At 35.5% G+C, this 16,064-nt stretch overlaps 2 protein-coding genes across 2 annotated transcripts; one reads left to right on the forward strand and one right to left on the reverse strand.

Annotated features, from left to right (window-relative positions):
* The first annotated feature begins 5,457 nt into the window (after positions 1-5,457).
* On the forward strand, positions 5,458-6,606 carry LOC120127506. Its single transcript, XM_039145401.1, has 4 exons — positions 5,458-5,556; positions 5,666-6,035; positions 6,151-6,337; positions 6,418-6,606. The coding sequence occupies exons 1-4, from the start codon at positions 5,458-5,460 to the stop codon at positions 6,539-6,541; spliced, it is 780 nt and encodes a 259-aa protein (XP_039001332.1). The 3' UTR covers positions 6,542-6,606.
* A 592-nt stretch (positions 6,607-7,198) lies between these two features.
* LOC120127497 (syntaxin-22-like) lies at positions 7,199-12,083 on the reverse strand. Its single transcript, XM_039145395.1, has 7 exons — positions 11,747-12,083; positions 11,222-11,315; positions 10,846-10,985; positions 8,277-8,351; positions 7,670-7,827; positions 7,475-7,575; positions 7,199-7,291 (listed from the first exon to the last, which is right to left on the reverse strand). The coding sequence occupies exons 1-7, from the start codon at positions 11,932-11,934 to the stop codon at positions 7,226-7,228; spliced, it is 822 nt and encodes a 273-aa protein (XP_039001326.1). The 5' UTR covers positions 11,935-12,083; the 3' UTR covers positions 7,199-7,225.
* Between the last annotated feature and the right edge of the window lie 3,981 nt (positions 12,084-16,064).

The raw sequence follows: 16,064 nt of genomic DNA on the forward strand, positions 1-16,064 counted from the left end.
GATTACATCGAGTTCTCCCAAATTTGTCATCTCAAACTTAGTGGACAATAAATCTTTTGTTTTGTTAATGGACTCAATTTTTTACTGAAAATCAACATATTATCAACATATAAACTGATGATGACATAATCAGCATTAAACATCCTCGAACACACGCATGCATCCGAACCATTCACAACGAAACCAAATTTATCATACTACTGTTTAAGAGCTTGCTTGAGGCCATAAAACAACTTTTTAAGTCTGCATACTTTGTCTTCCATGCCAGGCACCTCAAAACCAAGAGAATGTTCCATATAGATCTCCTCATCTAAGTCTCCATTTAGAAATACAATCTTTACATTCATTTGATGTACTTGCAACTTGTGAATGGATAAAGTAAATAATACTCAAATCGTTTAGATTTTCGTTATGGGAGAGTAGGTATCGAAAAAGTCTATACCTAATTTTTGAGTGAACCCTTTGAAAACTAGCCTTGCCTTGTACCTCTGAATAGAACCATATGACCTCAGTTTCTTCCAGAAGACCCATTTGTTCCTGATAGTTCTAAATCCCCTAGGCAAGTCAACCAATTCCCAAGTATGATTAGACATTTTCGATTCTAGTTTATCATTGATAGCGTTTTTCCATAAACTGACATCGATAGATCGTATAGCTTCCTCATAAGTCTTAAGATCCTCATCTAACAGAAATATTTGAGCTATAGGATCAGAAAGAGAGTCTAAATCATTTATCTCAGAAATAAAGGAAAATATGAAATCTGGTCCAAAAGAGGTTTTAATTCTTTGTCTTTTACTTCTTCTAGGTTCGAATTCAACTTCTTGAGTAGGCCTAGCAGGTACACTAAAAGAAGTGGATAAAATGTTTTCTATTTTTGTTCTTCATTCAGTTTAGGTTTCTTTGAGGGAGAGAATCTTCAAAGAAAATAACATCTCTCAGCTCACAAATAGAATAGTCTTGTAGAAGCAAGAATCTATATGCGATGCTATTTATAGCATACCCTATGAATACTGCATCAACGATTTTAGGTCCGATAGTGGACTTCTTAAAATTTGACAATCCTACTTTAGCCAGACACCCCCACGCTTTCAAGTATTATAGATTTGGAGTGTATCATTTCCACAACTCGTATAGAGTATAATCTAACTTCTTATGAGGTACTCGGTTTAAGATATGATTTGTCGATAGAATGGCGACCCCCACATGTTATCAGATAATCTAGAACTTATCAACAATGGTTCATCATCTCTTTTAAAGTTCTATTTTCCTTTCAGCTATATCATTTTGTTGATGAAAATAAGGGGCTAAAGTTTCGTGAATTATTTCATTCTTCTCACACACCTCTTTCAAGAAATTCAATATGTATTCACCACCTCTATCAGATTTAAGACGTTTGATTCTCCTATCAAATTGATTCTCAACTTCTTCCTTATAAATAATAAAGAGGTTTTCAGTCTTGTCTATAATTCTAACGAGATAAACCTTTGTGTATCTCGAGTAATCATCTACAAAGGTTATATAGTGGTGTTTTTCTCATTTACTTTCAGTGTTTCTAAAGTCTAATAGATCAGTATGAATGAGTTCTAACAATTCAATATTTCTCTTAGAAATAAGCTTAAATTGAGGTTTAGCATGCTTGGATTCTATACAAATTTCACATTTGTTAAAGCTAGTTATGTCTAGTTTATGCAGAACTTTCATTTTCTTCAATTTCTTTAAAGCATGAACGTTCATGTGTCCTGTTCTAGCATGACACATATCAACGGATTCAATAATATAAGTGGTGATGGTAGCTTTATTCTCATTAAGTTGATTTTTTGACAAATAAATCCCCGTTTAAAAAACCTTTCCCTTCATAATCATAGTTTCGGGAAAGAACAAACTTATCTGCCTCAAAAACTAACTTAATTGTTGGGTTTTACAGAAGCTCAAAAATGACAACCGAAAGAGTTGCAAAAGGGGTGAATTGATAAAAATGTGTTTAGGAAGTAAGGAGAGTAAAAGATATGACAATGAACACAAGGATTATAGTGGTTCGACTTTTCAATTAAGTCTACCTCCACTACCTAAGCTCTTCACTTAGGATTTTCTAACAAATTCACTAATTTGTTCTTTCTTTTTCAAGGATCAAGAGTAACCTTTACAAACCCCCTATTTTTTACTTGGCTAAGATAAAACCAAAAAACCCTTTACAAAAGGATAAAAGAAGTAAACAAAGAAATCTCTCTAAGGTAGGTGTTTACAAAATTTAGCTCACTAAAACACAAAATTTACAAGAGATTTGGAATAAAGAGTGAAAAGCTCTTCTCTTGTGTTTGATTGCTTGGATAGGTGTTCTATCTCTTCTTCAAGTGTTCTCAACTTGTATTTATATGTTGGAATGTTGTTGTGGTCGTTTTTAGCCGTTGGGAGTGTTTTGGAGCCGTTGAGGATCAATTTTTGTGCAAAATAAAACTGCCTAGAACATAGGGTATTGGTACTCCTAAAGGGAGTATCGATACTACCTTTGTTATTTTTAAATAAACTAGTTGTCACTAGCCGTTGGGGACTGATGGTATCGATACTTCTATGTAGAGTAGTATCGGTACCCCTTTGGGTATCGGTACCATTTTTATATTCTGGAATTTGAGCAATACTGGTAGTATCAGTACTACCTAGTGAGTATCGATACTTACCTTACCTTTTGTATCGGTACCATATGAGCAGTATCGATACTATTTATGAGGTATCGATATTGTAAGAACATTATTGGTACTTCTTGTCCAGAAAATTGTTTTATGCTCAATTCCACTTTTAAATGGACTTTGAATTATTTTTGAAAACTTTGAATAAATTCAATTCAAGTACAAAACCATTTTACTTTAATTGTTATATCAAAATATAGTTCAACGTTAATGTCTGCCTTATTCAGAAGCCCACCATTTATTAAATTTATACGCAAGATAGGTATATACAAAACATTATTTAAGGCTAAAGTTTTACTGGAAGTCAACTTGAGTAAAACCTTGCCTTTACCTAACATTTCAGAACTGCTGGAGTTCCCCATGTACACTCGTTCACCTCCGTTCCCATCCTCAAACTCAGTGACAAAATCCTTCCTTGCGCAGAAGTGTTTGGAAGTGCCAGTATCAACCACCCACTCAGAACTATTTTTCACCAGGTTGACGTCAGAAACCACCACAACAATGATCTCATCATTGTTCTATGCAACATGCATTTTTGGCTTGTTGTCATTTTGATGGTCTGAGTAGTGTTGGAATTGATAGGCTTTGTGACTGGCTAGACCGGAAACATAACATTTGAACGTATTTTCATCAGCTTTGGCCTTTCCGAGTTTCTTGAAATTTACGTCTTTATGAGGCTTCATCTTTTTGTTCGGATTCCCTCATTTCATGGTTTTTTGAACTTAGACCCTAATGCACCACCAGATTCAAACAAGTTATATTTAAAAGACATATTACTAAAAGAACTTATAACCTCATCCTTTATACGGTTGGCCTCATCGATTTTCATGTGGCCCACCAGTTCCTCAAGTGAAATATCTCTCTTCTTAAGCTTAAGAGAGTTGTGGTAGTCGGACCAGGACTTGGGCATCTTTTCGATGATGACATTGTCTTGGAGTACTTTACACAATTGCATTCCTTCAATAACGATATCGCCACCAGATTCTTGTAGTCATGGACTTGATCCATTATGGGATTATCATATGTCATTTGAAATTTGAGTCATTATCCGACAACGTATTTCTTTATGCCCGCATCGTTAACACCATACTTCTTCTTCAGAGTGTCCCATATCACCTTGACACTTATTTCTCTAAGGAACATGTCAAACAATTTGTTAGATATGTGGCTGATAAGATATCCTCACAACGTCTTATTGTCCTTCTCGTATTTTTCGGTAGTAGCGACAGTCGCAACAACAGTGGCATCAGACTGAACCGTATCGGTATTGTCTCCGGTAATTGAGGTGGTCAGCAGAATTGTAGGTGGTGGCTTGAGTAAAACGTAATCCAGGTTAAGCTGCTAAAAAAATATCAGTATCCACTGGGACCACCTCCGATAATTTTTTCCATCAAGTGCGTCGAGCTTGGAAAGATCATGAATCATTTTGCTCAAAGGTGATGTCATATTTACAGTTTATGAATTTATTTCTAAATTATTGGTAAAGTTGACTGCAAAATCACATCGTCAGCGCTGACTAGAAAAAAAATAAAAATAATATTTGATCAACCGAAATCGTATCATGGTAAAAACCACTGCCTTAGAAACGAATTTGTCCTTATATATGTAATCACTCCAATAAGTGGATCGTCCCCCGAGGTTAACATGGCAGCTCCAAATTTTATACACCCGAAATTGAATTGAATTGCTGGTGATACTGCTCCTCTAATCGCAGCTTAGAAAGCTTTGAGAGAGTTGAGAGATATTTGAGTGAATTATGGGATGAGTTGAGAAGCCAAATGAGATCTCTATTCATAGGCTAAATATATGTGCATTTTTTGTCCAACACAAATCAAAATAAATTTGATTTTATTTCTCTAAATTAACTCTGTGTAATTATTATCTTTAAACAAATGAAAATGATGAATTAAACATATAAATCTGGCTCTCAAAGCGTCCAAATACATTATATAACTCACATAAATTTGTAGCTCCTGCAGTTACTTCTGTAACTCTTGTAACTGTATAATTAACAGCTCAATTCTTATCTTGAATTGAGACGTAAAATTGGTTAGGTTCATTCCAACGTTTACAGATTAATTTGTTTTAAATTTTAAATTTCAATACAACTAATTAAACATTTATTACTCTCTGCAAATATAAAATTCGTACAGACTTAATAGTCTATAAATACCAAAAAAATTCTTTCACATTTTTTTCATTTGTTCTTTCAGAGAAAATTTTCTTACTAATTTTCTCTAAAAAGATAGCAACCACGTGAACGTGATAAAGACGCACATTAAGCCACGACCACGATCATGACGAAATGAGACATCAACGGCAATGCACGAGAAGTCCATTTGTTCTCTATCACTCAACAAGGGAGTGGAGAATAAAAACCTTAAATACCTAATCCAATGTATTTCCCACTCTACGTGGGATTAAGCATTAGTATGCTTTGCGACCGCATCTGCATCTCCTTTTTATGTAACTGGAATCTCTCTCTGTTAGTTTTTATAAGCTCTGGGTTGGCTTGCTATTGATAATTTGGATCATAATTCTTGTTGATAATGGAATTGCTCATGTTGTTGCCTGGGTTAAAAGTTTTAAAAAATGAGTGAAGAGGAACATTTTAAATTATGGAAAGTGATCCTTATATATTGCAAGATTGATAGATCCTATTAAATTCTGCTTCGATCTCTTCAGATTTCTCGTTTTCTTTGCAGAAAGTGTTATTCCATGTGATTGTCAAGTAATTTCTCGCCCTATTTGGTTTCTTCCTTTCAGTTACTCAATGTCAACCCAACAATGTAAATGTAATTGGTTATGCCTGCATCGGAAACTGGCAATCTTGTGGTTTTTCTTTCCTGGTGCCATCGTTTCTTCAAGTGTGGTTAGTCAGCATCATCTACGTTATTAAACTCTTTATTTCTGCTGCAATTTTCTTCGACACTCGAGCCAATGAGCTGAGTTTCAATGAGTTTGGCATTCTTAATTTTCAGGTCAAAACAAGCGGGCCGTCCGATCTCCAGAACTCAGATGATGGGAAATATATAATGAGATCTTATTTTGACAACTATGAGAACCTGGATGATTCAAGTTTTGAAAATTTTATGGCACATGAACTTTCTTCCAGTTTGTATCGAATGACTCCCGAAAACCAGAATCGTGGCGTGAGGCTATCGGTGCGAGAGCTCTCTCTTGTTGGAGACGGTTCTCATCGACAATTATATTTTTCTATCAGATTGCAGACTGGCGAAGAGTCCATTCCTGAATTACCTTCTCATATATGTGAAGTTATAGTTATACAAAGACTACCCCTTGGAGTATTTGCTGACCCGTTTGAGCTTCAAAATCTTCAAAAGCGGATGGGTAAACCAACAATTGATTTTCCTTATCGTAGAAAACAAACAATTCATTATGTTAAAACTAGGCTTGCTTCATCTTCTGTTTTTCGATGTTGATTTGCGTGTTCTACTTGTTGCAGGATTTAGAAATATAGCTGTTTTCGGAGACACCAACTTAGAATTACCTTCATTTCAGTCCAATCGGTCCGCTGTTGAAGTCCACATCGATGCCGGATCAGGCATCTTGTTTATGCGGAACACTGGAATGGAAATCAACATACTGCTTCCACTACATGCACGATATCAAGTAAGTGAAAGAAAAAGCACGTCAAATTTACTTTGTAATCGACGCAACTGTCACTAGAGGCAAAATGCACTTGAATAGGGGTGTTGATTGTCGAATGAAGGTATTTGCTGAAAGTTCATACATTTTTTTTGTGTTTGCGGGCCCTTAATGAAAGTGGCTATTCTATTGTCGAAATCGGTGAACCTGATATCTTTGAGATGCAGCATGGAAGGAAAGCAAGATAAGCAGAGTTGTTTGTTTAGGTCACTCGAGGACAGTGCTAAATCCAGAATCAGTACTGTCAAATGGAAAATACGCATCTATGTTTTGGCCGGGCACCAAAACATGAAACAATCTTAGCCAACATCACTTTCTCAATTATAAGCTTTGTTATTATGAGACAAGACTCCACATCTGTTTCTTAAAGATTTTTACCTCGTTTCGTCTGAGTCATTTCTTCATATCAATGGTCTTTATGGTAGTCATTTAGAACCGAGTTTAATAATTATGGTACGTTTGATTCGCTGAAATGGAATGGAGCGGGAATTGATTAGATGGTGTTAGTATTAGCTTACCGCAACAATGCTAGTAATAAAACAGTCTAGAATACCACAAACGTTGCACGTAAAACGCATATATATCGAAAACCCAAGTAATTATAACTGTCATTACACGAAATTTGAAGAAAAGATGGACACAAAAAGCTGTAACACAACCTCCACAAACTCAAAACACAAACGCTAAAAGATAATCTACACTATATCATATAATGAATGACCGATAACCACATGCTATATACTAATACCACGAGTGTCAGACATCATGCTTCACAAAACAACACAACCAAATGCATCACCAAAATGATCACCCTTTTGTTCTTCAAAGATATCTAGATTTTTTTTCTATGATCAAATCGGACAAGCTTCTTATCAGGCTGCAAGGACTATGACCACGATCAGAATCACAATTGCAAATATCACCAGGAGTAAGCAAGTCTGCGCAAAAAGAGAGGAAATTAATTCCTGGATCCACAAAGAAGCCCCAAACAAGTTCCACTATCCCAATTAAAAGGGGATAAAGAGAGTGTATCTTTGTCGAGGTGGGACTTTAAATCCACAGTTCATAACAGTGTATAATCAGTAAAACTGAAACTGAAGAATCGGAACATTATACATTACCAGAGAAGAATTTGATCTCTGAGTCTTTGCAGCCTTCACAAGATGGGATTTTGCCTGCACAGTGGCAGCCCCTGAATTTTCAATGTGGCTACCAATGTCATCTGCAGCATAGATTAACTTTCAATACTTTTCGACATGACCCAGAAGATCAGAAACAATCATGGTGAATTCAATACAAAAGATGAAATTCCTTACCAATCATGGTTCCTTGCTCATGAACTAGCACAGCTAGATCTTTGAAGATCTCATTCACCTCACCAATTTGTTGATGAATTTCTTGAATTCCTTGTTCTCTTTCTTCAATGACGGCCTCATTAAATGCAATCTCATTATCCAACAGCAGGACCTCCTGTCTGCAAAAAAAAAAAAACACACGTGGTAAAAGGCAGTAGTTTGATAACCAATTCCTAAAAATCAACAAGAAGATAATTTGAAGGCACACACTGTATTGATGTATGGGAAAGAATGTGGTCAATCATCCTCCAGAAGAATTTTATATTTAGAATCTAAAATTGTGTAATACAAGGCATCACTAGGGATCTTTTTTATTTATGATACTCCAATCTAAGAATAAGATTATACACAAATACGAAAACAGGCAAGCATGCAAGTAAACACACACAGAAAATACCAGGAATAACGATTCATATAAGTCCAGAATCTATTCAGAAAACATGTGCAAGCTGCCAAACGAACATGAACTAAAGAAAGAAATTGTGAGAAAGAAATCCCAAAATCCATGTCCAAATTTCAGAAGTGATCGCAATATGAAAAGGGTAAGAATTCATAAAGAAAAAGTTACCTTCTTGATTCCACAAGAAGGGCCCGCTGGTCGGCACTTTTATCTGATCCAATGTCTACCTCACCAGCTGTGTAGCTGCATAAAACAGGAAGAACGTGAGAATAACGGTAACAAGCAAAAGTTTAAGGCATTTTGAATTTTTTTTTTTGGATAGAAGTTGGAGGTCTCATTAACATTGGAAGGAAGAAAAGAGTACCTCAAATTTTATTGATAATAATACCCGTACAAAAGACACCACGAAATATCCTCTCACGGCGATGAACACCATTACAACAAACACCTTAACCTCATACAAAGCCACAGTCTAATCACCTTACTTCTAATTACACCACCAGCAGTAGGAATAAAACAGCGCAACAGAACATAATGCAAATTAAAAGCAACACCTTCAGCCATATAAACTAAAATAAAACCACAATTGAAGAGACAAGATCTAATGAGACTCGTCTTCTTCAGGAGCCCAAGAGTTTGGTTTGAATGAAGTTCTATCTCATGCACCATGACCTTGAAGAAGTTGTCACCAACCTTCAATTCCACCATCGCATCAATTCTCGCATCAGCCTTTGTGAGGACTTGAATTTTTGCCCGATCAAAGGATGATGGAGAATGACAACTTTCGTCGATAGCTAGTAATAAACCCCACTTATTAGCAATGTTCTTGAAAGTATTCCAATTCCATGCGTGAAAAGGAAAACCCTCGCAAACTAACCATACTCGACGACACTCCATTACCAAACTCTCTGACCAAGCTTCGACTATGGAGAACCACTCTGCGAGAATCTTTGATTTATCGTTCTTCACACTTCTCAATGAAGCATTGTCTTCGAAAATCATTAAAATCGCATTACCAGCAGCTCTCATTAAGGTGAAGCCAGTGAGGCCCTTCGCTTGCATTTGTCTAGCGAGATGACCAATTTTGACAAAGTCCTTGCACCACCCCACTAGACAATTGCTCAACACCTGAAGTTTTTCTTCATCTATAACACCTTCAACTTTATAATGATTCTTCCTCGAATCATCTTCCATTCCGGACTTGCGAAGAACACCTATCGATGACTTTCTCCAATAGGAATGTCGAGGTTTGAATTTAGCGAAAGAAACACAAATTTTGCTGCCGTCGATACGAGAGCCATTCATTTTTGAGATCGCTCTCCTTACTTCTTCGATTGATGCGAAGCGAATAAAACCAAAGTGAACTCCTTTTGAATTCATTTTATTTGGAATAAAAGCATCAAGTACCCGACCATGAGAGCAAAAAAGAGATCCAAACCTCTCCCAATGAATCTTCTCTAGTAAATTTTCAACAAATAACGTGAAGCATCCAGACTTGTCAACTCTGCACCCCTTTGTGATTGACTCCCTGGATCCCTCGTGTACACCATTTACTGCAGATTTTTCATCGCAGTACACCTCTTTAACTGGCACATGAATACTAGGAGATGCTATAGAAGCTGGAATTGGCAATGGCAGTACTGGAGGAACAGGAAAACCTCCGTACTTGTCAAAATCAGAATCTGTAACTACTCCACTTTTAACAACAAGATTCTTCCTTGCCATCTCGATGTGCAAAAAGGACTTCAACTTAGCATCAAAAACCATTTTCTGAAGGGCATCCTTGGCATCAACTGCAAATTTAACAGTTGAGAAGAGTGCGAAACCCTTGGGCTTATCTCCCTTGAAGCTCAAATGTGAATTTTCAAAACCTGGAAGCCATCTCAGAAAATTCTGCAACTCTCTCTCTTTGACATCTTCAGGCATACCCATAATGAAGATAGTACGAACCTCATCATGATGAGAAGGGTGAGATGACAGAGAATGCGCGACTGCAGAGGGTGAAGGAACTTGAATCGGAGGTCTCAGCTTGAGAGAAGGTAGGATTCCAGCACTTGGCATGATGAATGACTGTTGAAATAAAACACCCAGAGACTTGACAAACTGTCCTAGATTTTGAATGCAAATTTGAACGAAAAAACCAGAGAAGTAAAATGCTAGGTAAGATATGCCTCCGCACGTGAAAACCCAGAGCCAGCAATGGCGATCTGGAAAAATAAGTTTTTCTCAAGAAGATTTTCGTTGACCAACAGTGGGTATTCACAGTAGAGAACTTGGGTTTTTGTCACGAGCTTCCGGCGAGCACAGTGGAACGGTTGAAACGAAACTCGGAAAACTGCTGGTGGAAAAGAACGGCGGAGGAAGGCAAGTAGATTTGCTCCGATTGAAGAGGAATCTAACAAAAAGAACCATGAATAAGGAAAAGCTGTGGGTAGACGAAGATCCTTGAGAAAAACGGCGTCAAAAGGAGGTCGGAGTGTGGCGGCGGACGGTGGTCGGAAGACGGCGGACGGTGGTCGGAGGACGACGGACGGTGGTCGGAGGACGACAAGCGACTGAAGGTGGAAGGCTATTTACAACCAGTAAATGAAAGAAAATTCAGTAATCAATATGAATGTTTTATTAAGGATTTTCTGAACCACTTTCTATTGACTCAATTTCCAAGTATGCCATGAGCACAAAAGCATTCAAATCACTTGGACATCTAAGTACATGTAAACTCTCAGATGCTAAATACCTTGAAGGAAGAACTGTTTGGGGAACAAAAGGAGTGTATGCTGTTTCTCTTTCAGCGGCAAGCCGTTGAGCTTTCTGAAATTCTTTCAAAACTGCTTGAAAGTCTTTTGCAAGTTTGGCATCAGTTACCTTCTTGCTTGCCTACAATTACAAGGATATAAAGAGCATCGAGTACTTCCAGAGAGGATTGGTCGAGCAGTTATAAAAAAAAATTCAATAACCCATGTACAAATTACCATGAGTTCGAAATATAGAGCATGAGGAACATCATGAATGAACAACAAACAGTACAGTCATATCTTCTTTTCAATGACTTAAAAGGTAAAAGAGAAGGCTGATCGATGAAACCCAAAATCATAACCAAAAAATAAACTTACACTAACTTCAGCACGATGATGTGTTTCACTAGCTTGTTTAAGTTTAGCCGAAGTGTCCTTCACCAATTGTCCAATATGTAGCCTCGTTTTATGCCTGCCAAGTGAGATTTGTTAGGTATACTCCCCACTCATAAACCTAATTACACCATATAGTCAAAATCAATCAAGAAATTGGAAAGATAGCAACTCGTTGCCCATGCAATACAATGATGAGACCATTGAGTGAGCAAGAAAATACAAAACCCAACATTATATATCAAAAAACTTATGTAATTGTTAAAAGAATTCTGACATTCATCCAATCGACAATGATAATTCGCTGAGCTTTCTCAAAAGTAAAGTCAAATTGAACTTGACAAAAGCCATTATATGTCACCCCTAATTAAACACCCAAAAAAGAAAGTCGTATATAAAATTAAACCAACAATATTATGTACTTGATTCAAAATCACACCAGTATCATATTTATATCCCGTGATCAGTTAAAATTGCGATCGAAACAACTGAAATTGGGCAAAGACTCACAGTTTTTCTCGGAGTTCAGGCGTGTCCTTAGGAGTGCCGAGGGTATTGACGAGTCGCTGGAAGGTAGAGACGGAGGTGTTGATCTGGAAAATGCCGGACGCCACTGCTTGGGTGGCATCTTGCTTGCCGTTGTTCAGATTTTGGCGCGTCGCCAAAGGCCGTCCAACTTCCAGATCTTGAAAGCTCATGATCCCTACTTCTCTACAAGTATTTTAATATAACCCCTAACTCGCTCCAGAAAAATAAATTTTCTTGAGAAAGTTAGTGGGAAAATGACAATAACATGCGAAGCGAGCAGGCTGTTCGGCTACCGTTTGAGTAGATAAAAAAAACGGAATCTAATAAGGACCGTGACAGAGAGAGAAAGAGAGGAGAACATGTTTGACGTCTGTAAAGGAATATATAAAGGGATGGTCCTTAAACTTTAAAGTAATTACAATTTGATTCTTAGTTCTTTTGTCCACCTTGATCTCAGAACTTTAAAACTCTTTTTAGTTTAGTCATCGTATTTAAATTTCGTTTTTTCAAAGAATAAAAGTATACGTAAAATACTATATTTTTTATTTTAAAATAATGATGAAACGTAATCAAAAAATAGTGTACCACTTTTAATCATCAAATTGGAAAAAATACAAAGTCATAATATTAATGTGAACCAATAAATATTGTAGGGACTAAATTAAGAAATAGTTATTTAAAGATTAAATGCTATTTATCCTTACTAATAACAGTTTGACGAATATGAATTAGAGTTAGTATTGTAAAAGAATCCAATTTGTACAAATAAAATTGTGTTTATATTTGTTTGTTTAGTTTTTAAATTGTTCATATTTTGTTTAAATTTTTAATATTGTGTTCAACAGGGTTGGAGTTAGAAAAATTATTTTGGGTGTTAAATTTAGAGAAAATTTAATTTTGGGTGTCAAATTTATAAAATGTATAAAAAAAATTAAGCAGATGAAAATAAATAATGAGTGTCAATTTTTGTTTAAGGTTGTCAATATTTTTTAAAAAGTATATTAATTTTATTTTTAAAAATATTTTTATATTAAATTTAAAAAGATTTTTTCAAAAGATTTTGGAGTGACGTATGACACCCCTCATCACAAGCCGGCTCCGTCAGTAATGTTCATGTTTGTTTGTTTATTTTTTAAGATGTTCGTGTTTGATTCATTTAGTATTTGTGAATATATTTATTTCACAAATAATATGTTCGTCAATATGTTCATTTAACATTCACGAACATATTTGTCAAAATTATGAAATTACACCATTAATCTTTAAACTCCTTAGACCTCATAATTTGAACTCTAAAATTCACCATGTGTTAAATTTAATTCATATCTCCACTGATATTTAAAATATAAAAATAAAATAGAAAGGATAGTCATGTAAAAGAACTTATAAATGAGTGACTAAAATTCATAGTTGTCGTCTGTCGATTCTCTTTTCTTTTTCTTTTAATTTTTTAATAAGAATAATTCAACATTTGTGGTATGTTTTTCTCTGTCTATATGACACATTTTTTGTTTTCTTTCTCGATTGCTTAGTCGTTCTTTCATTTATGTTTTCTCAAGGTGGGATTTGACAACGTCACGACTGATCAAGATGGAACTTACTTATACTGTAATACCCCAAATAGCAGGTCAGTGGCTTTCTTGCAAAGATGTAATATTGGAGGATTAAATTGAATAAATGATAAAATATAAGAAATGATTTGAAATAATGTTAGAATAAATTGAATCAATAGATGAATAAAGAGGGCATTTTGGTCTTTTAGAGTGAAATGAATTTAAAAACCCATTTAAATTAGGGATTTAAAAGAAAGGGGAAAATAAGGCAACAAGCTATTTTATTCCTCTTCTTCTTCCTGTGGTTTTGCTCTCCTCCATAGCTCCAAAGGTAAACTTCAATTTATCAGTTTTTCCTTTCGATTATGAGATAGTTTTGAAACCTTAAGTGACATGGAAGCTTAAGGAATGTTTAAATAGGATTAAAACTAAGTGATTACTAAAATATTTGAGATTTAAAGAAATGGGTTTTAAAAGGATATGTTGTTATATGAGTGTTTGTTGATGTTTATTGGTAGATTTGACTTGTCAAAGTGGTAATTAAGAAATTAGAAACATTGGATAGTATTAAGAACATATTAGAAAAAGTGGTTTGATTCTTATAATTGAATGTTCTTGAATGATTTTAGATGTTTTAAGAGGATAAATAAAGGAATATTAGTATGGAGAGTTAAAAAAAAGTTTAATGGTATTGTAAGGGGTAAATATAACGGGAATCGACCACATTAGGATGAAAATCGAGTTGAAAACTAGAAATTATGGGCTAGAGTATCGGTACTGCAGTACCGATACTATAGGCTAAAATGAGATAAATTAGATGAGTAATACCGATATTGATTCAATCAGTATCGATACCGATGATGTAGTATCAATACCATGATGAGGGGTATCGATACCACGGAACATCGAATCTAATTTTGGTATCGATATCGGTAAGGGGTATCGGTACCATATTAGGGTAGTATTGATACCATGGTAAGGGTATCGATACCAGGCAACATCGAACCTATTTTTGGTATCAATACCCGAATGAGGTATCGATACCATAGTATAGAAGTATCGGTACTAGGGTAGTAGTATCGATACTATGGAGCTAGAAATGTTAAAATAGGTTGATATTGGTGTATAAAGTTAATGATATATTTTTTTAGTATTGTTTAAGTATAATGGTTAGAAAATATTTTAACATTGGGTATGGTATATGTTTTTATGAATGTTTGAGTAGATCGAAACCAAGCTCCTGAAACAAGCAAATCTAAGGGCAAAGGCAAAGTACCAGAGTAATCAGCATTATCTGATGGATATATAGCAAGGAGAGTTAGGTGAGTGCATTTATTATGTTCCTCGATATGTTATACTAGCCATAGATGTATGATTGCTTAATATATGTATGGTGATTACCAAATAGGCACTATGTGTGCAAAACCACGGAATTGATCATGAGTTGATGAATAATAATACAGGGCACTATGTGTGCAAAACCACAGAATTCATCATGAGTTGATGAATAACCGTACATGACACTATGTGTACAAAACCACGGAATTCATCACGAGTTGATGAATAACAGTACAGGGCACTATGTGTGCAAAACCACAGAATTCATCATGAGTTGTTGAATAACCGTACAAGGCACTATGTGTGCAAAACCACAAAATTCATCATGAGTTGATGAATAACCGTATAGAGATGTGTGCAAAACCAAGAAATTCATCATGAGTTGATGAATAACCGTATAAGGCACTATGTGTGCAAAATCGCAGAATTCATCATGAGTTGATGAATAATTGTACAGGGAACTATGTGTGCAAAACCACAGAATTCATCATGAGTTGATGAATAACCGTACAGGGAACTATGTGTGCAAATCCACGGAATTCATCATGACTTGATGAATAACCGTACAAGGCACTATGTGTGCAAAACCACAGAATTCATCATGAGTTGATGAATAACCATACAAGGCACTATATGTGCAAAACCACAAAATTCATCATGAGTTGATGAATAACCGTACATAGCATTATGTGTGCAAAACCACGAAATTCATCATGAGTTGATGAATAACCGTATAAGGCACTATGTGTGCAAAACCGCAGAATTCATCATGAGTTGATGAATAATCGTACAGGGCACTATGTATGCAAAACCACAAATTCATCATGAGTTGATGAATAACCGTACAGGGCACTATTTGTGCAAATCCACGGAATTCGTCATGACTTGATGAATAACCGTACAAGGCATTATGTGTGAAAAACCACGGAATTCATCATGAGTTGATGAATAACCGTACAAGGCACTATGTGTGCAAAACCACAAAATTCATCATGAGTTGATGAATAACCATACAAGGCACTATGTGTAAAAATCCACAAAATTCATCATGACTTGATGAATAACCGTATAAGAACTATGGGTGCATCTTAATAAATGAAATGAATAGAAAGTTGGTAAATTACCACATTAGCACTAAGGATGTATATGATAAGATTATGAAAAAAGTTGGTTTCAATCATATGGACTTACTTAATCCTTATGGATGATACGAACTAGTTCAAAAACTAAGAAAATCATAAGAAGTTTATGAATTTCCATATTGGTAGTGGGTGTACAATCCATGTAAATAATAGTAATGTTTGGGGACTGAATGTTTTGGTACCACATGTGTAAACTATAGAATTTTAAAATGAAATAGATTAATGGCCTAGCTGTGCATTGACAGAAAGGTGCCAATCCTGCCAGTT

Source organism: Hibiscus syriacus, unplaced genomic scaffold (assembly GCF_006381635.1).
Source record: "Hibiscus syriacus cultivar Baekdansim isolate YM2019G1 unplaced genomic scaffold, ASM638163v2 tig00110468_pilon, whole genome shotgun sequence".
Classification (NCBI taxonomy): Eukaryota; Viridiplantae; Streptophyta; class Magnoliopsida; order Malvales; family Malvaceae; genus Hibiscus; species Hibiscus syriacus.

Coding starts and splice junctions, on each gene's coding strand:
- LOC120127506 (XM_039145401.1), top strand. CDS start 5,458: ATGTCAACCCAACAATGTAAATGTAATTGGTTATGCCTGCATCGGAAA. Junction 6,036..6,150: donor AAATCTTCAAAAGCGGATGG/GTAAACCAACAA, acceptor TACTTGTTGCAG/GATTTAGAAATATAGCTGTT. Junction 6,338..6,417: donor GTAAGTGAAAGAAAAAGCAC/GTCAAATTTACT, acceptor TGTCGAATGAAG/GTATTTGCTGAAAGTTCATA.
- LOC120127497 (XM_039145395.1), bottom strand. CDS start 11,934: ATGAGCTTTCAAGATCTGGAAGTTGGACGGCCTTTGGCGACGCGCCAA. Junction 10,986..11,221: donor ATCATCGTGCTGAAGTTAGT/GTAAGTTTATTT, acceptor TTGTAATTGTAG/GCAAGCAAGAAGGTAACTGA. Junction 7,292..7,474: donor AGAGATCAAATTCTTCTCTG/GTAATGTATAAT, acceptor CTTTTTGCGCAG/ACTTGCTTACTCCTGGTGAT.